Source organism: Anomalospiza imberbis, chromosome 1 (assembly GCF_031753505.1).
Source record: "Anomalospiza imberbis isolate Cuckoo-Finch-1a 21T00152 chromosome 1, ASM3175350v1, whole genome shotgun sequence".
NCBI classification, from domain to species: Eukaryota; Metazoa; Chordata; class Aves; order Passeriformes; family Viduidae; genus Anomalospiza; species Anomalospiza imberbis.
In genome coordinates, this window is record NC_089681.1 from 115,523,935 (window position 1) to 115,536,959 (window position 13,025).

A 13,025-nucleotide genomic window follows, 5' to 3' on the forward strand; every position below is an offset into this window, starting at 1 on the left:
TTTTTCATTTGTGGGCATGAATGCTTTAGAGCACTGGCTGTATTAAAAACCTCAATTGACCATTATGCTCCATATTGAGGAGCACAAAAATTTTATAATTAAAAGCTTGCATAAACATCTGACCTGAGCTATAAATTCCAAAGTGTAGTCATTGAACTAGAGGTTTTCCCCAAAAGTTATAGCAGATGGTCTTCATTTAAGATCTGGACAGTGTGATGGAGTGCATTGTCAGCAAGTTCATGGGCAATACCAGACTGGGGGAACTGGTTGATTCGCTGAAGGACAAAGTTACCATTTAGGGGGACCTCAATCAAAAGACAAAATGGCTGCTAGGATTATCATGAAGTTCAACAAAACCAAATGCCAAGTCCTGTACCCCAGATGAAAACCCTCCCTACAGCGGTATGGACTGGGAACTGACCAGCTAGGCAGCAGCTCTGCAGGAAAGGCCCTGGTAGTCCTTGTGGACAAGCTGAATGTGAGGCAACAATGTGTCCTTGCAGCAAAGAAGTTCAAGGACTTCCTGTGCAGCATTAGCAAGAGTGGAGCCAGCAAGTCCCAGGAAATTACTCTTTCCCTCTGTTTGCCATACCTCATCTGAAGCACTGTGTCTGCTTTTGGGCTTCACAGTAGAAGACATAATATTGACATATTAGAGTGAGTCAAAAAGAGACTACCAAGAATCAGGGAATAAAGAATATAATTTATGAGAAAAGGCTGAAAAAATGGGCTATTGCTCAATCTTACAAGGAAAAGGCAAAGAAAGGATATTACTGTTTTCAACAGCCCAGCAAAAAATTGTAGAGAAAACAGGGTTAAACTTCTCTTCAGAGTGCACGGGGCAACAAGATGTACTGGGCACAGTTTGTAATAAATTAAATTCTCACTATAAATCAGGAAATGAAAGTCAAAAAATGGTGGAACAGCTTGCCCAAAGACGTTGTGGAATTGTGAGCATCCTTGGAGATGTTCAAAACTTGCCTGGATATAGCCTCTATGACTCTGAGATAAATTTGCCCTGTTTTAAGCAGGTTTACGTTGGGTAGCTTCTGAAGGTCTGATGATCCCTTCAATCTTACATTATTCTGTGATTAATAAATAATAAGTTAAGACTGTCATGTTGGAAAATCCACCCAGCATGTGATTCCAACTGTATATTACACAGGAAATGGTCAGCTTGCAGAGTAAGTTAAACTAATCAGTCAACCATCCCTGAACCTTCTTGAATGGGATAGTTTCACACTATATTATATCATTTTTAGTACCTTAAAATATTTTTTTCTTATTTACTTGGAGCCTGAACAATTTTCTCAAAAGTACTTATCATAAACTCATGATAGGGAGGGATTTTCTCTTATGCTAAGAATATACATAGAATAATGCTACTTTATTGTCTCTTAAAAATCTCAGTTTGTGTAAATGAGAGCTGGTATGAGATTAGGTCAACCTGGGAAAAAAAAATTAATAGGTAACAATAACATCTGTCTTTGCTCAACACAACATGTATTGCTGCATAATAAAATATAGCATAAAGTTAAACAGTAATACACTTTTACATATTACTGTAAATATCAGCAATTCCTTACATTTCTTCCATTATATTAAGCAAAGGGCTGTCAGTGTTAATTTGTTGCTGGCTGTCTATATGGACAAGGGAAAGAATATTTCAAATATACCAAAACTAATCCTTAAACATCTTAATTAGAAACATTTTAGATATATGAACAGTATTAGTATCCAAACTGCATAAAGATTTTGGAAAAAATGTTAGATTTTTATTGGATTGTAGTTAAAATTTTGAAGTATTTTCAGGTTTAAAATACTAAAATTGATCTGGTAGTGGTAATATATGTTTATTTTTCAAATGAAAATAATGAAGCAAAGGCTGTAGGTAGTAACCTGAAGTTCCATGAAGAATTAATGAAGTGAGTAAATGATTCTACCTTGAATGTCAACATTTGTTACATAACAGAATCATTTCAGCTATTCTTAGTAGCTCTCTTTTTTCTTTAATTTGATAACAAGCCTATATATACATGTTTCTCACAGACACATGTTTTTCAATAAATCAGGGACATGTAGTCAAAGTTATGAATGTTCTAATTGTGCATATTTTTCAAATAATTTATGGCTAATATTTTCAATAAATCAAAGATATATGCTCAAATAGTACATAAATCATATGAAAACATGTTTTACCATAAAATGTATCCTAAGCATCATTATTAGAGATAAAGTAATAGTCTCTAGAGGAAGCAGATGTATTTAATGAGAGCATTTCACTGAGTTGTCGCTGCACTGCTTGTTAGTGAGAATGGTTCAGTAAACAAAAACTAATCCACTAGAATTAGAATCAGGACAGAATTATAAAATATTCTGGGAACTGCAAGTAACTCAGCATTGTCAGGGAAAAAAAACCTGCTGTCTTGAATTTACATGACATCAGCAACACAATTTCTCATAGGGACCTACATATTTGATGCATTCACCTTCTGCTGGTGTTAATTAGGTTTAAATGATGAAGCTCCCATTCACTGTAACAAAATATTATTTCACTGTTATGTTTATGTTTTTTGCATTATGATTTCATTAACTTCTCTCAGAAACTCACTAATCTCTTATTGTTTTGATTGTCACCATTACACAGTGATGCTTTAATTAGACCCTTCATAAGTGCCTGAAGATGGATTCATTAATGAAATCATAGTTCCAATGGAACCACCTCTTGAAATTTTGCTGGCTTTTAGCATATGTTTTATTATAAGTAATATTTAATATCTTTGATCTATGTGATCCAATGAAATCAAGAGATTCTTAAACTTCCTAAAAACAAACAAGAGATGGAGTGATGTGGACTGTCAGTCTAATAGAATTAAACAGTTCTGAAACAAATAGGACCTGTATCACATTTATATTCTAAAAAAGACCAATCAAATGCATTCTAGTAAAATAAAGGAAATTCAATTACAGAAGACCAGAAGCTTCCATTATCAACAGTCGAGTGTAAGCCCAGAAAACAGGAAGGAAAGCAAAAAAGGAAATGTTCTTTTTAACTCTGTTTTATAAGAATATTAAAAGTTATTAGAAAGAAGAATACATTTAAGTCTAAACAGATATTAAAATCAAAATAAAATAATTCTATGCTTTTAGAGTAAAATTTATATTTTATTTTGCTAAAAAACTTCATAAACATTAACTGAGACAGGTCTAGTAATCCTTTAGCTGAAGATAAAGAGAGTTCCTTTAGTAGGACTTAGATTGAGGCAAATCACAGAAATTTATAGGTAGAGATGCTTAAACCTCAATGAGTAAAAACAGTCATCTTGCAAAAAACAACTAAAATTTATTAGAACAGAATTTCTGGCCTTTCTCAGTTCCAATATACTCAGATAACTGCAGACAGCATCAGTTAGCATGAAGTAGTTTGGGGAGCAGAGCCAACAATGCTTGTTTTTCACCACATGGCTTTTTTTGCAAGTGGTGTTCATAGGCAAGTGCCAAAGAATGAAAAAGTAGGCTCTTATTGCTTTCTTTCATTTGGGAGCATTAGTGGGAGCATTGCCCGGCCACTAATTTTCATGAAAGATTTAGGAACTGATGACCAATGTTCTTTGAGCTGTCAGTACCACCACCAAATATAGCAGAAAGCAGCAAATTGTGTCAAAAGCTTACAAGTACCTGCCTACATGAAAAGAAGAGAGAATAAGTATAAGGAAACCAGAAGGAATATTGCACAGCTAATGATTTGGCAATTGAAAGCTCCTTGCATCAAAATATAAGGAAGTTCAAACTAAAAAAAAAAAAAAAATAGCAGTGTACATGGAATAGGTATTGCAAATTAAAACTAAACAAATTCTTTCTCATCAGACAATTAGGACACACTAATCCACCAGTTAGTGGTGAAGGTTCTCCTGCACTGGGGGTCAATTCGACTCTTTGAGTCTAAGATTGTGAACATACCAAGGATTGCCAGCACAGTGCTGTCCTTCAGAACTTCCATGGAACCTGAGCATACAAAGTAGATCGCTTGCAGGGCATCTCCCTGCCGGAGGAGGTATTCCCCAGGAGCACAGAAGGAGGTTTTGATGTGCAGAGACAGAGACCTGAGGCAACCACGACTGGCACACTCGAAAAGGGAAAGCTGCAAAATCTCCTTGTTCAAGTGCATGGTGATGTCTGAACGCAGCTCATCTGGGAAATCTTTTAAAAGCTGTCCGAAAGAAGGAAAAAAAATCATGAAAAAGAGCAAATTTGTAAAATTATTTGTTTCCATTTTTGCAGAAGTGGCCTTATTTAGTGGAGCTGCACATTACTGTTGGAAATAATTCCCTTTGATTTTTTTTATCCCCTTGATGAGATGTGCTATTTTAACAATATTTAACACCAATAAGTTCCAGGAAAAACATGAATAAATATATGCCTTTTTACTACCAAAAAAAAATCCCAAAAAGCCTCACCAAAAAAATAAAATACCCAGGAAAAAAAGGTCAACAACACTGTTTGTATGAATTCCCTCTAACGCACAATTTAAGTTCATCCAAGTTCTTCTCTATGATAGAACACAGTAGGCTGCTCAGGTATATCATTGTATACAGTGACATATACAATGAAAACAGAGAATTCTATAAAATTCACCAATATGTAATGTTACTTCTTCTATAGTAAAACCACTGCAAGAGGAATAACTAAAAAAAAAATCCACTTTGAATGTGTTTTTTTCTTGTTGTTATTTTCATTTTTTAATAATGTAACTGGACAGTGAAGGAGGGGTGGGAAATGAATGGAGGCAAGGTGCATGTTCAATGGAAGAACCTATGGAAACTAAAAGACCATGAGGTCTCACTTTTTCCTTCCAAGCTGCAAGCCCACAAATATAGTTTTGTTTGTAGTTTGAGGGGATGTGGCATCTGAACAGTGCAATCAGCCAATGCTTGACCAGGGGGGCTCAGACAAGGTGCTTTGTCCATAGGAGGGAAATAATGAAAGACTGATGGTCTCTCCAGGAGCTGTCGTTGTAGTACAGCAGTCACTCACTTTCAGTGTGACTAAAGGTACAGAAGGTACAAAAGCTGAAGGTGATCATTAACCACATCTAGGAAAGCTTTGACATCTAAGCAATTTTTGTACCTTTATAAATCTTTCTAAGCTCCTTCTGTTGCTAAGATGCTGTTGAAAATCCCATTCTTTGTGCTGTGCACAACACAAAAAGAATTTATCAGGAAAAGAATGTTCCAAACCCCAAATCTTTCTGCTTATTTCCACATTATCTTTAGAGACCACTGAGTTTTATAACACAGATAACAAGAAACCTGAAGGGAGTGCTCCATTCAAATAACACTCCAGCAGAGAGAAGCCATTATTTCTCCTGCAGTACTGTAACACATAACCTGGATAAGTAATTTAAAACAAGCAAGCACAGACACCACCAGAAATCTGTCTTTTGATTTCACTCTCAAGTTACACTGTGAAATATTTAAAAATGCAGTGATATAAATAACATAAAAAAATCAGCCTAAATAATTTGTTTACAGTATTGCAATAAATAAGATGAAGGAGGAAAGAAAGGGCATCATAGTCCCTCCTAAAATCCTAAAAAGGACCTAAAATCCCCATGTAGATATTTTGTTTAGTGAAAGATAAAAATCTTCATTATAGCATTTCTGCTGGCATAATCTAAAAGGTTTCTGGTGAATGCCTCTTCAGCATTTAAGAATCACAGAGGACTGAATTGTACTACATTATTTGATGTTTTAAACCTGCTTTTTCAATTGTGTACCCTCTTCCTGGGATAATCCAGGTTTATTTTTAGGCATGGTTTTCTTTGCTGTATAAATTCACATAAAACACAGCATGGCAAAAGAAAAATTACCCCCCTCCTTGACTCATAGTCATAGTTCATAGTCAAAACAATCAAACACAAATCCCCCCTCATTTGGTTACCTCATTGGAATCAATTCCATTATTGACAGACCACGTGGTTTGGAAGTATTCAAGCATTCTTTGCTTTAGCTGCTGTGGCAGGTGATGGACCCGTATAAAGTCCTTCAAATCCTTGGTTCTTGTGTGATAAAGGGACCATCTGGAGTACATCCTCTGAATTATGGCAGTCACATTGCCAAATACCAAGGCATGCATCAGAGCTAGGAAGCATAGAGATGACATACAATGTGGAGTGATTTGTTGGTCAATAAAACTTAACACAGAAAATAAACAGCATCTTCGCAGAGTGAAAATTTCCTGATTGAGAGATACAAGAAAGCTTTTGAATATAAAACTCCTTGAGTAATGGTATATTAATACTGTGGTATTAATATGATTATTAATTTCTGGTGTTTGAGACACTAAGAATCAGCGTCACGGGACAGGGTAGAACAACAAGCTATTCTATCTAGTCAGGGTGCCTAACAAAAGAATTAAGTCAAATAAAGTCCATAGTCTAAGAGAAAAGGAAAACAGAACACAGAATCCTAGAATCATAAAATTGGGTTGGAAGGAACCTTTAAGATCATCTAGTTCCAATCACCCTGCCATGGCAGGGATGCCTTTCACTAGACCAGGTTGCTCAAAGCCTCACCCAACCTGGCCTTGGACACAGCCAGGGATGGGGCATCCACAACTTCCCTGAGCAACATCTTCCTGAGCCTCACCACCCTCATAGTAAAGAATTTCTCCCAATATCTAATGTAAACCTACTCTCAGTTTGTACCATTCCCACTTGTGCTGTCACTACAGGTCTTTGCAAAAAGCACAGGAAGGAAGACACGTAGGCAGGTATGCTCAGAAAATAATGAGATACTAATAATCAGTATGGAAACTAGACTCAAATGGTCAGTTGGAAACTACACAGAATGTAATAGATTTCAGAGAACTCATATAAATAAAAGCAATTACTAATGAGGACCATGTGTAGCAGAGTGAGGTTGTAAATAACATTAAAAAATGTATCATATTCTGGGGGAGATATTTAAAAAAGTCAGAAAAAAACCCCGTTGTAAAGCAGAAATTCAGGGTAAAAGAAATATTCAGAGACAATCTGATTTCTTATGTTGCTTGACAGGGTCAGTTATGGTTAAAATCATTCTGACATCCTGGAGTTTGTCTGCAATTACTGATTGGCTTGGGAATAAAAAGACCAGAAACAAAATTGAAGAAATATTTACAGATATAGGTCATCTGGGTTCGTCTGTGCAGAAATATGTTTGCTCATTTGATTTGGAAGAATTACTGCAAAATTGTCTTCATGTGATATTGATCTGATGTATAGAACATACACATCTACAAATTGTTTATTAAAAAAAATTACTGAAATCTTGATTATTTCTCTAAAGGGACATCTGTTTTTATGGCGCTTGAAAGAAAGCAGATGGACTTCTCAGAGTGACAAAGGAAGTGGTTTATAAACAAGACAAACAAGTTGTTGACCTTGTATGTCACTTTACAGAAGTCCACTGTGAGTGAGAAGAGACAAGGGGGAACAGGAGGAGAAAATGCTGCACTTTTAAATAGTAGAAATAGAAAATTCTGCAGTTTGGAGTGTTAGAAAACTTTTACAGGCTGAGAAAAATGCAGAGGAGCTAGTAACAATATCTATGTCCTTATTGTGAAGGGAGTGCAGAAAAATAGATAAAGAACTGCAGTGTAGAAATAGCAGGAAAAAAAAGGATTGTGGATGTGGTAAAAATAGTAAGCCTAACTGGAAATTTATTTCTAAAAATAATCAGCTATTTCAACTAGGTGTTGTTCATGATGGTGCAGTGAATTGCTAAGTCATTAATGTCAGAAGCTGGAGCAACAAAATGTGAGGGACTGGTGTAATACTAGATACAGGATATTATATTAGAAATATGACAGCTATGCTTGAAACAATTCAACCAGACACAAATAAATAGGTTAAAGAAATAGTGTAACCTCTTTAAGGATGCAATAATCAGTTTAAAAAGGGGGTGGAATAAAATGTTAAGTGGTGTATGAATGCAAACATGAGACTCACATGTGATGTAAGTCCCTCAGACTCCAAGGTTAGGAGCTGTAGAGATCTCAGTGATGTTATTACAGGCGAAAATATAATCTAGAATTTTAATATTGTGGTAGAATCTGTCTTTGCCTATATACATTGGAAGGCAACTGCTTCTTATAATGACAAGCTATTCTTGGCTGTGACAGGCATTAGAATTCTTTATCAAATGATCATACACTTAGCCTACTTTCTGTAAGAAACCAATTACGCCTCTGTCTAAACTCAAGTAGGACAAGTTCAAAACTTCTAGGAACTGTATTTCATGCAGTGGCCTTTATTTTAATAGATAGTTTAAATCACATTTTGCTTAGGGAACAGAGGAACACCTCTGATCCAGTCTGATAGGACTGGACCTCCTAGAGTGGGCCTCCAATCTCTTAAATATGAAAATACACATTATTTGCTGAAAGAATATGGAGAGTATAAGACAGAATATGGTTAATCACCTGCTGGAGGGCATATCTGATCAATATTTTAGAGATGCTGGGTGTCCTTGGAATTCTGCTTACATTTTAATAAGTAAATTTTCTTTCCAACTTTAAGAAGACTTACTGTATTGAACAAGATCTTTTATCTTCAGAATATGACTTGTTAAAAATTTAAATTTCAAATTTATGCAAAAGAAAAATTAATGTGAAGAGGCCGGTAAATATGAAAAAGGTATTCTATATATAATTAATCTGTTAAGTTTACACTTTTTTTTTTTTTGTCTTTAACTTTTTCAAGGTTTAAGTAAATTTACTTCATTTTTTCAGTTTGTAGTGTCATACATTAAAGAGATACAGAAAAAAGTACCATTAAACTGATTCGCCCTATCCATTACACCTGAAATTTCATTAACTAATGGCTTGGTCAAAAAGTCTGAAAAACTTACACGAGTTTTTCTCAGAACATCACTTTCCATTAGGGAATTTGAAAATTAAATATCGGCCAAAAAAGATACACTAAAATAGGTTTTAAGAAATGATGAGGCATAATGCCCCTAAGCATACAGATTAGCACTTTATTCCTAACAGAGTTTTCTAAGGCATGCTCACCAATCTTCACAGTATCATTCTACTCTTTCATGTTTCCTTGATTTTCCTCAATAGTATCTAAAATATAATTCCTCAAGAAAATAGCTGCAGATTGGTCTGCTCTACTTTTTTTACCTGGACATATCTTGTTCACCGGACCCTCGCAGATATAAATATATAAATCCATTCTCCTACCTGCTTGCCTTTAAGCAACTTCACCTTTCAGTCATCAGTTCCTTCTTACTCCATTCACCTGACTAGTTCTTCACAATTGATTCAATGTACAAGCATATTACAAGAAATAAATGTGAAGTTGTTATAACTGGACTAGATAAAGGTATAGGATGCTTCTATATTCTACTCTATTACATTTATGAAAGCTCTGCCATATTAAAGTGAATTAAATATTCATCACTGCCTTATACAAGAGATCCCTTGATTTCTTGACAGAAATGAAAACTCCTTGAAATCCCCAAAGAACAGAGACCACAGTGTATTTTAAAACTATAATTTTATGCAACCACCAAATGAAATTCATGAGCTGCTTGTGGTTTTGTGACATTATGAAAACTAAAATTATTTCATTCTTGGATGGTTTGTTATATTATTACCTCTCATTTTCAGGACTGAGGAAAATGAAAATAATTTATTGAAAAACTATTTTACCACTTGATGCTGCAAATATATAGCTTACAGGTAATTCATCATGTTCCCTGACTTTCAAGTGTCAAATTTCCAATGTATTGTTGCAAGGAGAATTTATTGTGCAAAGTTGACACCCAGGGGTTTTTCCAGAACAACTAAGCCAGCAGAAAGAAAAAGGGAGGACAGAGTACTCTAGCAGTGACTTGCTTTTATCCTTCATGGCCAGTGTGACATCTTTGAGCTGTATTATGTACAGATCATGAAATAGCACATCTGATTTTTTGTGGGAGGAAGATGAATGAAAAGACAGAGCTTCTGGTAGTTTCTCTAAAGGACTTGGCTCACAAATCTCTGCTTATGGTACCCAGGTGCCTCAGCAGAAGGAAGAGGACCGTGAATGAGTGCATGGCTAACTCCAACAGTACAACTAGGTAATCAGCATCAATAAAAATGTTACTAAGAGCTCCAAATATGACAAAAAAAAATTGCATTCTGACTCAATTCTGAATCAAGATTTTATCAATGATAATTGAACTGCATTTTTTTTTAATGCTAAGGCTCACCAAACAATCTCCTGGCTTTGTCCTGTCCCTCTCTCTGGTCTGGTCCTTCAGATGAGGATACACACCAGCTCACAGACACTTTGTCCTGTGGGCTGCCCACCTCCCCTCATGAACATTCCCAGGGGTGCTGTGGGGTTGGAGCTGCAGCTGGTGTGCACATCATACCCGGCTGTCTGGAAAAGTGTCTGCCACAAGTGACTGAAATGCCCCACACATGGCTGGGCCACTTCCACTGTTAATAATGTGAACTTGCATTTCAGTGGGCAACACTGTCTTCCATCACCATCAGTGAACAAAAGATTAGATACATATCTGCTTGAGAGAGTTTATCTAGTGTAAACCAAACAAAGTTGTTTCCTTCTTTTGCCATGTTAAATTAAATTTATTAAGCTTTCCACTGTGTTTGTTTGTGACTTCTTTAAAGAAATGTAGCAAAATTTCAGCTTTTATTTGACTTTTTCCTACTCCTTGAAAAGGCTTTAAAAGACACTTAATTGTACCTACCCCCAATCAACATTGTGCAAATGGAGAAGATCTTTTCAGCATCGGTATTGGCTGAAACATTTCCAAAGCCAACACTGGTGAGGCTGCTGAGAGTGAAATACAGGGCAGCTATATAGGCACTTCTGATTGATGGGCCTCCAAGTGTATTATTCTCATAATAAGGAGATTCAATTCGTTTTCCTAGCTCATGAAGCCAACCTGCAAAAGGAAGCATAAAAAAAATTACTTTTTAGTAATACTGACAACACCGTGAAAACTTTACATTATACTAGAAAACAGTTCTAGAAACCCCCACAAATCTACTTAAAAACATTATATTCTTCACACAATTCCAAGAATAAAAAGAACATTAAACTGTGGGAATTTATGCAGCACATTAAGTATTGTGTCTCTGGGATATTTATTTTTATATGCAATTTTTAATGATAAGAATTACATTTCTGCATTGAAATCAAGTGGTTTTGAATTGCATATTACAGGTCTAATGATATAATTTGTAACCTCCATTAAGTCACTAAAAAGAAAAAAAATTTCACCTAATAGCACTGCAGTAACAATGCAACATCATTTGATTCTTTCCATTAATTAATGCTTGGGAAGCTTTTTGACATTCTAAGACTAAATCATTATAATAGTAATTACATATTCAGAGCTTTTCACATGTTTCTTTTTACAGTAGAAAAGATTCAAAGAACTAAACATAACTTACAAACCAGAATTAATTTTCAAAACATGCTTCAGTTAGTATTTTCTAAATTGTTCATTAAATTTTTCCTTTCATTTTGATAAACGGGTCTATGTGTGCCAGAGAAAGCAGAATTAGCTACTGCCTCAGATATTTGAAAAAAAAACAACAAAACAACCCCAAAGCAACAATGCAGGAAAACATATCCCACTGGAAAACACAACCTGAATGAATTACATAAACACAGTACTTCACAAAAATCAAGATTGGAGAAAAAAAGAAGGATAAAAATCTATTTGTGTGCCCAGTTTTGCCTGTTAAACAGCTTGCTTGGGAGATTTGGAATCTTTCTTTGGTATACAGGGAGAACTGCCAAAAGAAAATAATGCTGACAGACAGAGTTTTATTTTTATAAAAATTCTTGGGAGTTCCCCCTTTATTAAGCTGGGACCTGACAGACTGAATCGCCTCCCGAAGATTATTCTCTCTCCACTTCAGTCAGCATCCATTTGGATGAATCCAAATACGAACTGGGGGAAATCTCATTGCACAGAATGTCTGCAAAAGTAGAAATTAGATTTAGAGTATCTGTCCCAGCACTTCCAGTCAAGTTGGGGAAAAAGTCTGTAGGAATTTAGCACCTAGAGTAGACCTGCTGAACCATGGTTGCTCCCGTGCTCAGCTCCATGCTTTCTGGCATGCTGTTCTCCAGAGAAAGCTCTGGAGAAGGGCTGGCTAATGGCACAGCAAGGTCTGGCCATGGCCCTACTGATCCAGTCTGTGCAGGACAGGGAATTTGATCAAAAGCATAAATGAAAGCAATCTGCATTGTCATACAATGGCAGTACTGAGTAGGATGTTTTACCTTGCCAACAGACTGGAAAGCATATGAAAATCCCCTTGATTTTGCCTGAATAGATAGTATTAATCAAGTGGGGCTATTCTATATTTGTGGCTCCCAATTATTTAAAATGAAAGTAGAGCAAAATGGGGAAAAAAAAAAAAAACAAAAAAAAAAGATGCCTAGCTGAGTCAATACCAGCACTCTGTGCACTACTGTTTTTCTGAGATTACACTACATTTCCCCAACAGAAGCACGGTCCTTTGTGTGGCAGATTTAATTCCTATATTTCTATAGTAGGGAATGTAATCACAAACATTAAAGAACATAGAATAAAAACCTAAGAAAATCTCTGGCAGAGAGGAGACAAAATTAAAAAAGGTCTATCTAAACCTAGTGTAAATCAATATAATCATAAAGTTCAAGATCAGCTCAAGATTGTTTCAGTTGCAAAACTGAGACAAGTTATTTTAAAGAAGTGTAACTGATATGCCATTTAGGAGAAAATCTCCTGCCTCAGAGTGTTCTAAAATCCACTGATTCTCAGGCTATTTCCATTTTTCTCACTTTTCATGCATTTCCAGTGCTATCCAGGAAAGGTGGATGACTGCATTCTTTAACTGAGAGATATATGTGAATTGGTTTCTCCTTTACAACTCACTTTATGTTCAAGGCTTTCATCCAACCCTACTGAAATATTATTGCTCCTAAAGGATTCATACTCCTTGTAAAAGTAAGGTAAAAAAATATGTGA

At 35.6% G+C, this 13,025-nt stretch overlaps 1 protein-coding gene across 2 annotated transcripts in view; it reads right to left on the reverse strand.

Moving 5' to 3' along the window:
* KCNH8 (potassium voltage-gated channel subfamily H member 8) overlaps positions 1-13,025 on the reverse strand; it is a 175,031-nt gene that overhangs the window by 34,570 nt on the left and 127,436 nt on the right. For both annotated transcript variants that reach the window (XM_068207322.1, XM_068207313.1), the window contains exons 8-10: positions 10,746-10,943; positions 5,941-6,140; positions 3,961-4,210 (exon numbers count right to left, since the gene is read on the reverse strand). In XM_068207322.1, the coding sequence (XP_068063423.1) occupies positions 3,961-4,210; positions 5,941-6,140; positions 10,746-10,943 (648 nt within the window). The remainder of the gene's footprint in view (positions 1-3,960; positions 4,211-5,940; positions 6,141-10,745; positions 10,944-13,025) is intronic.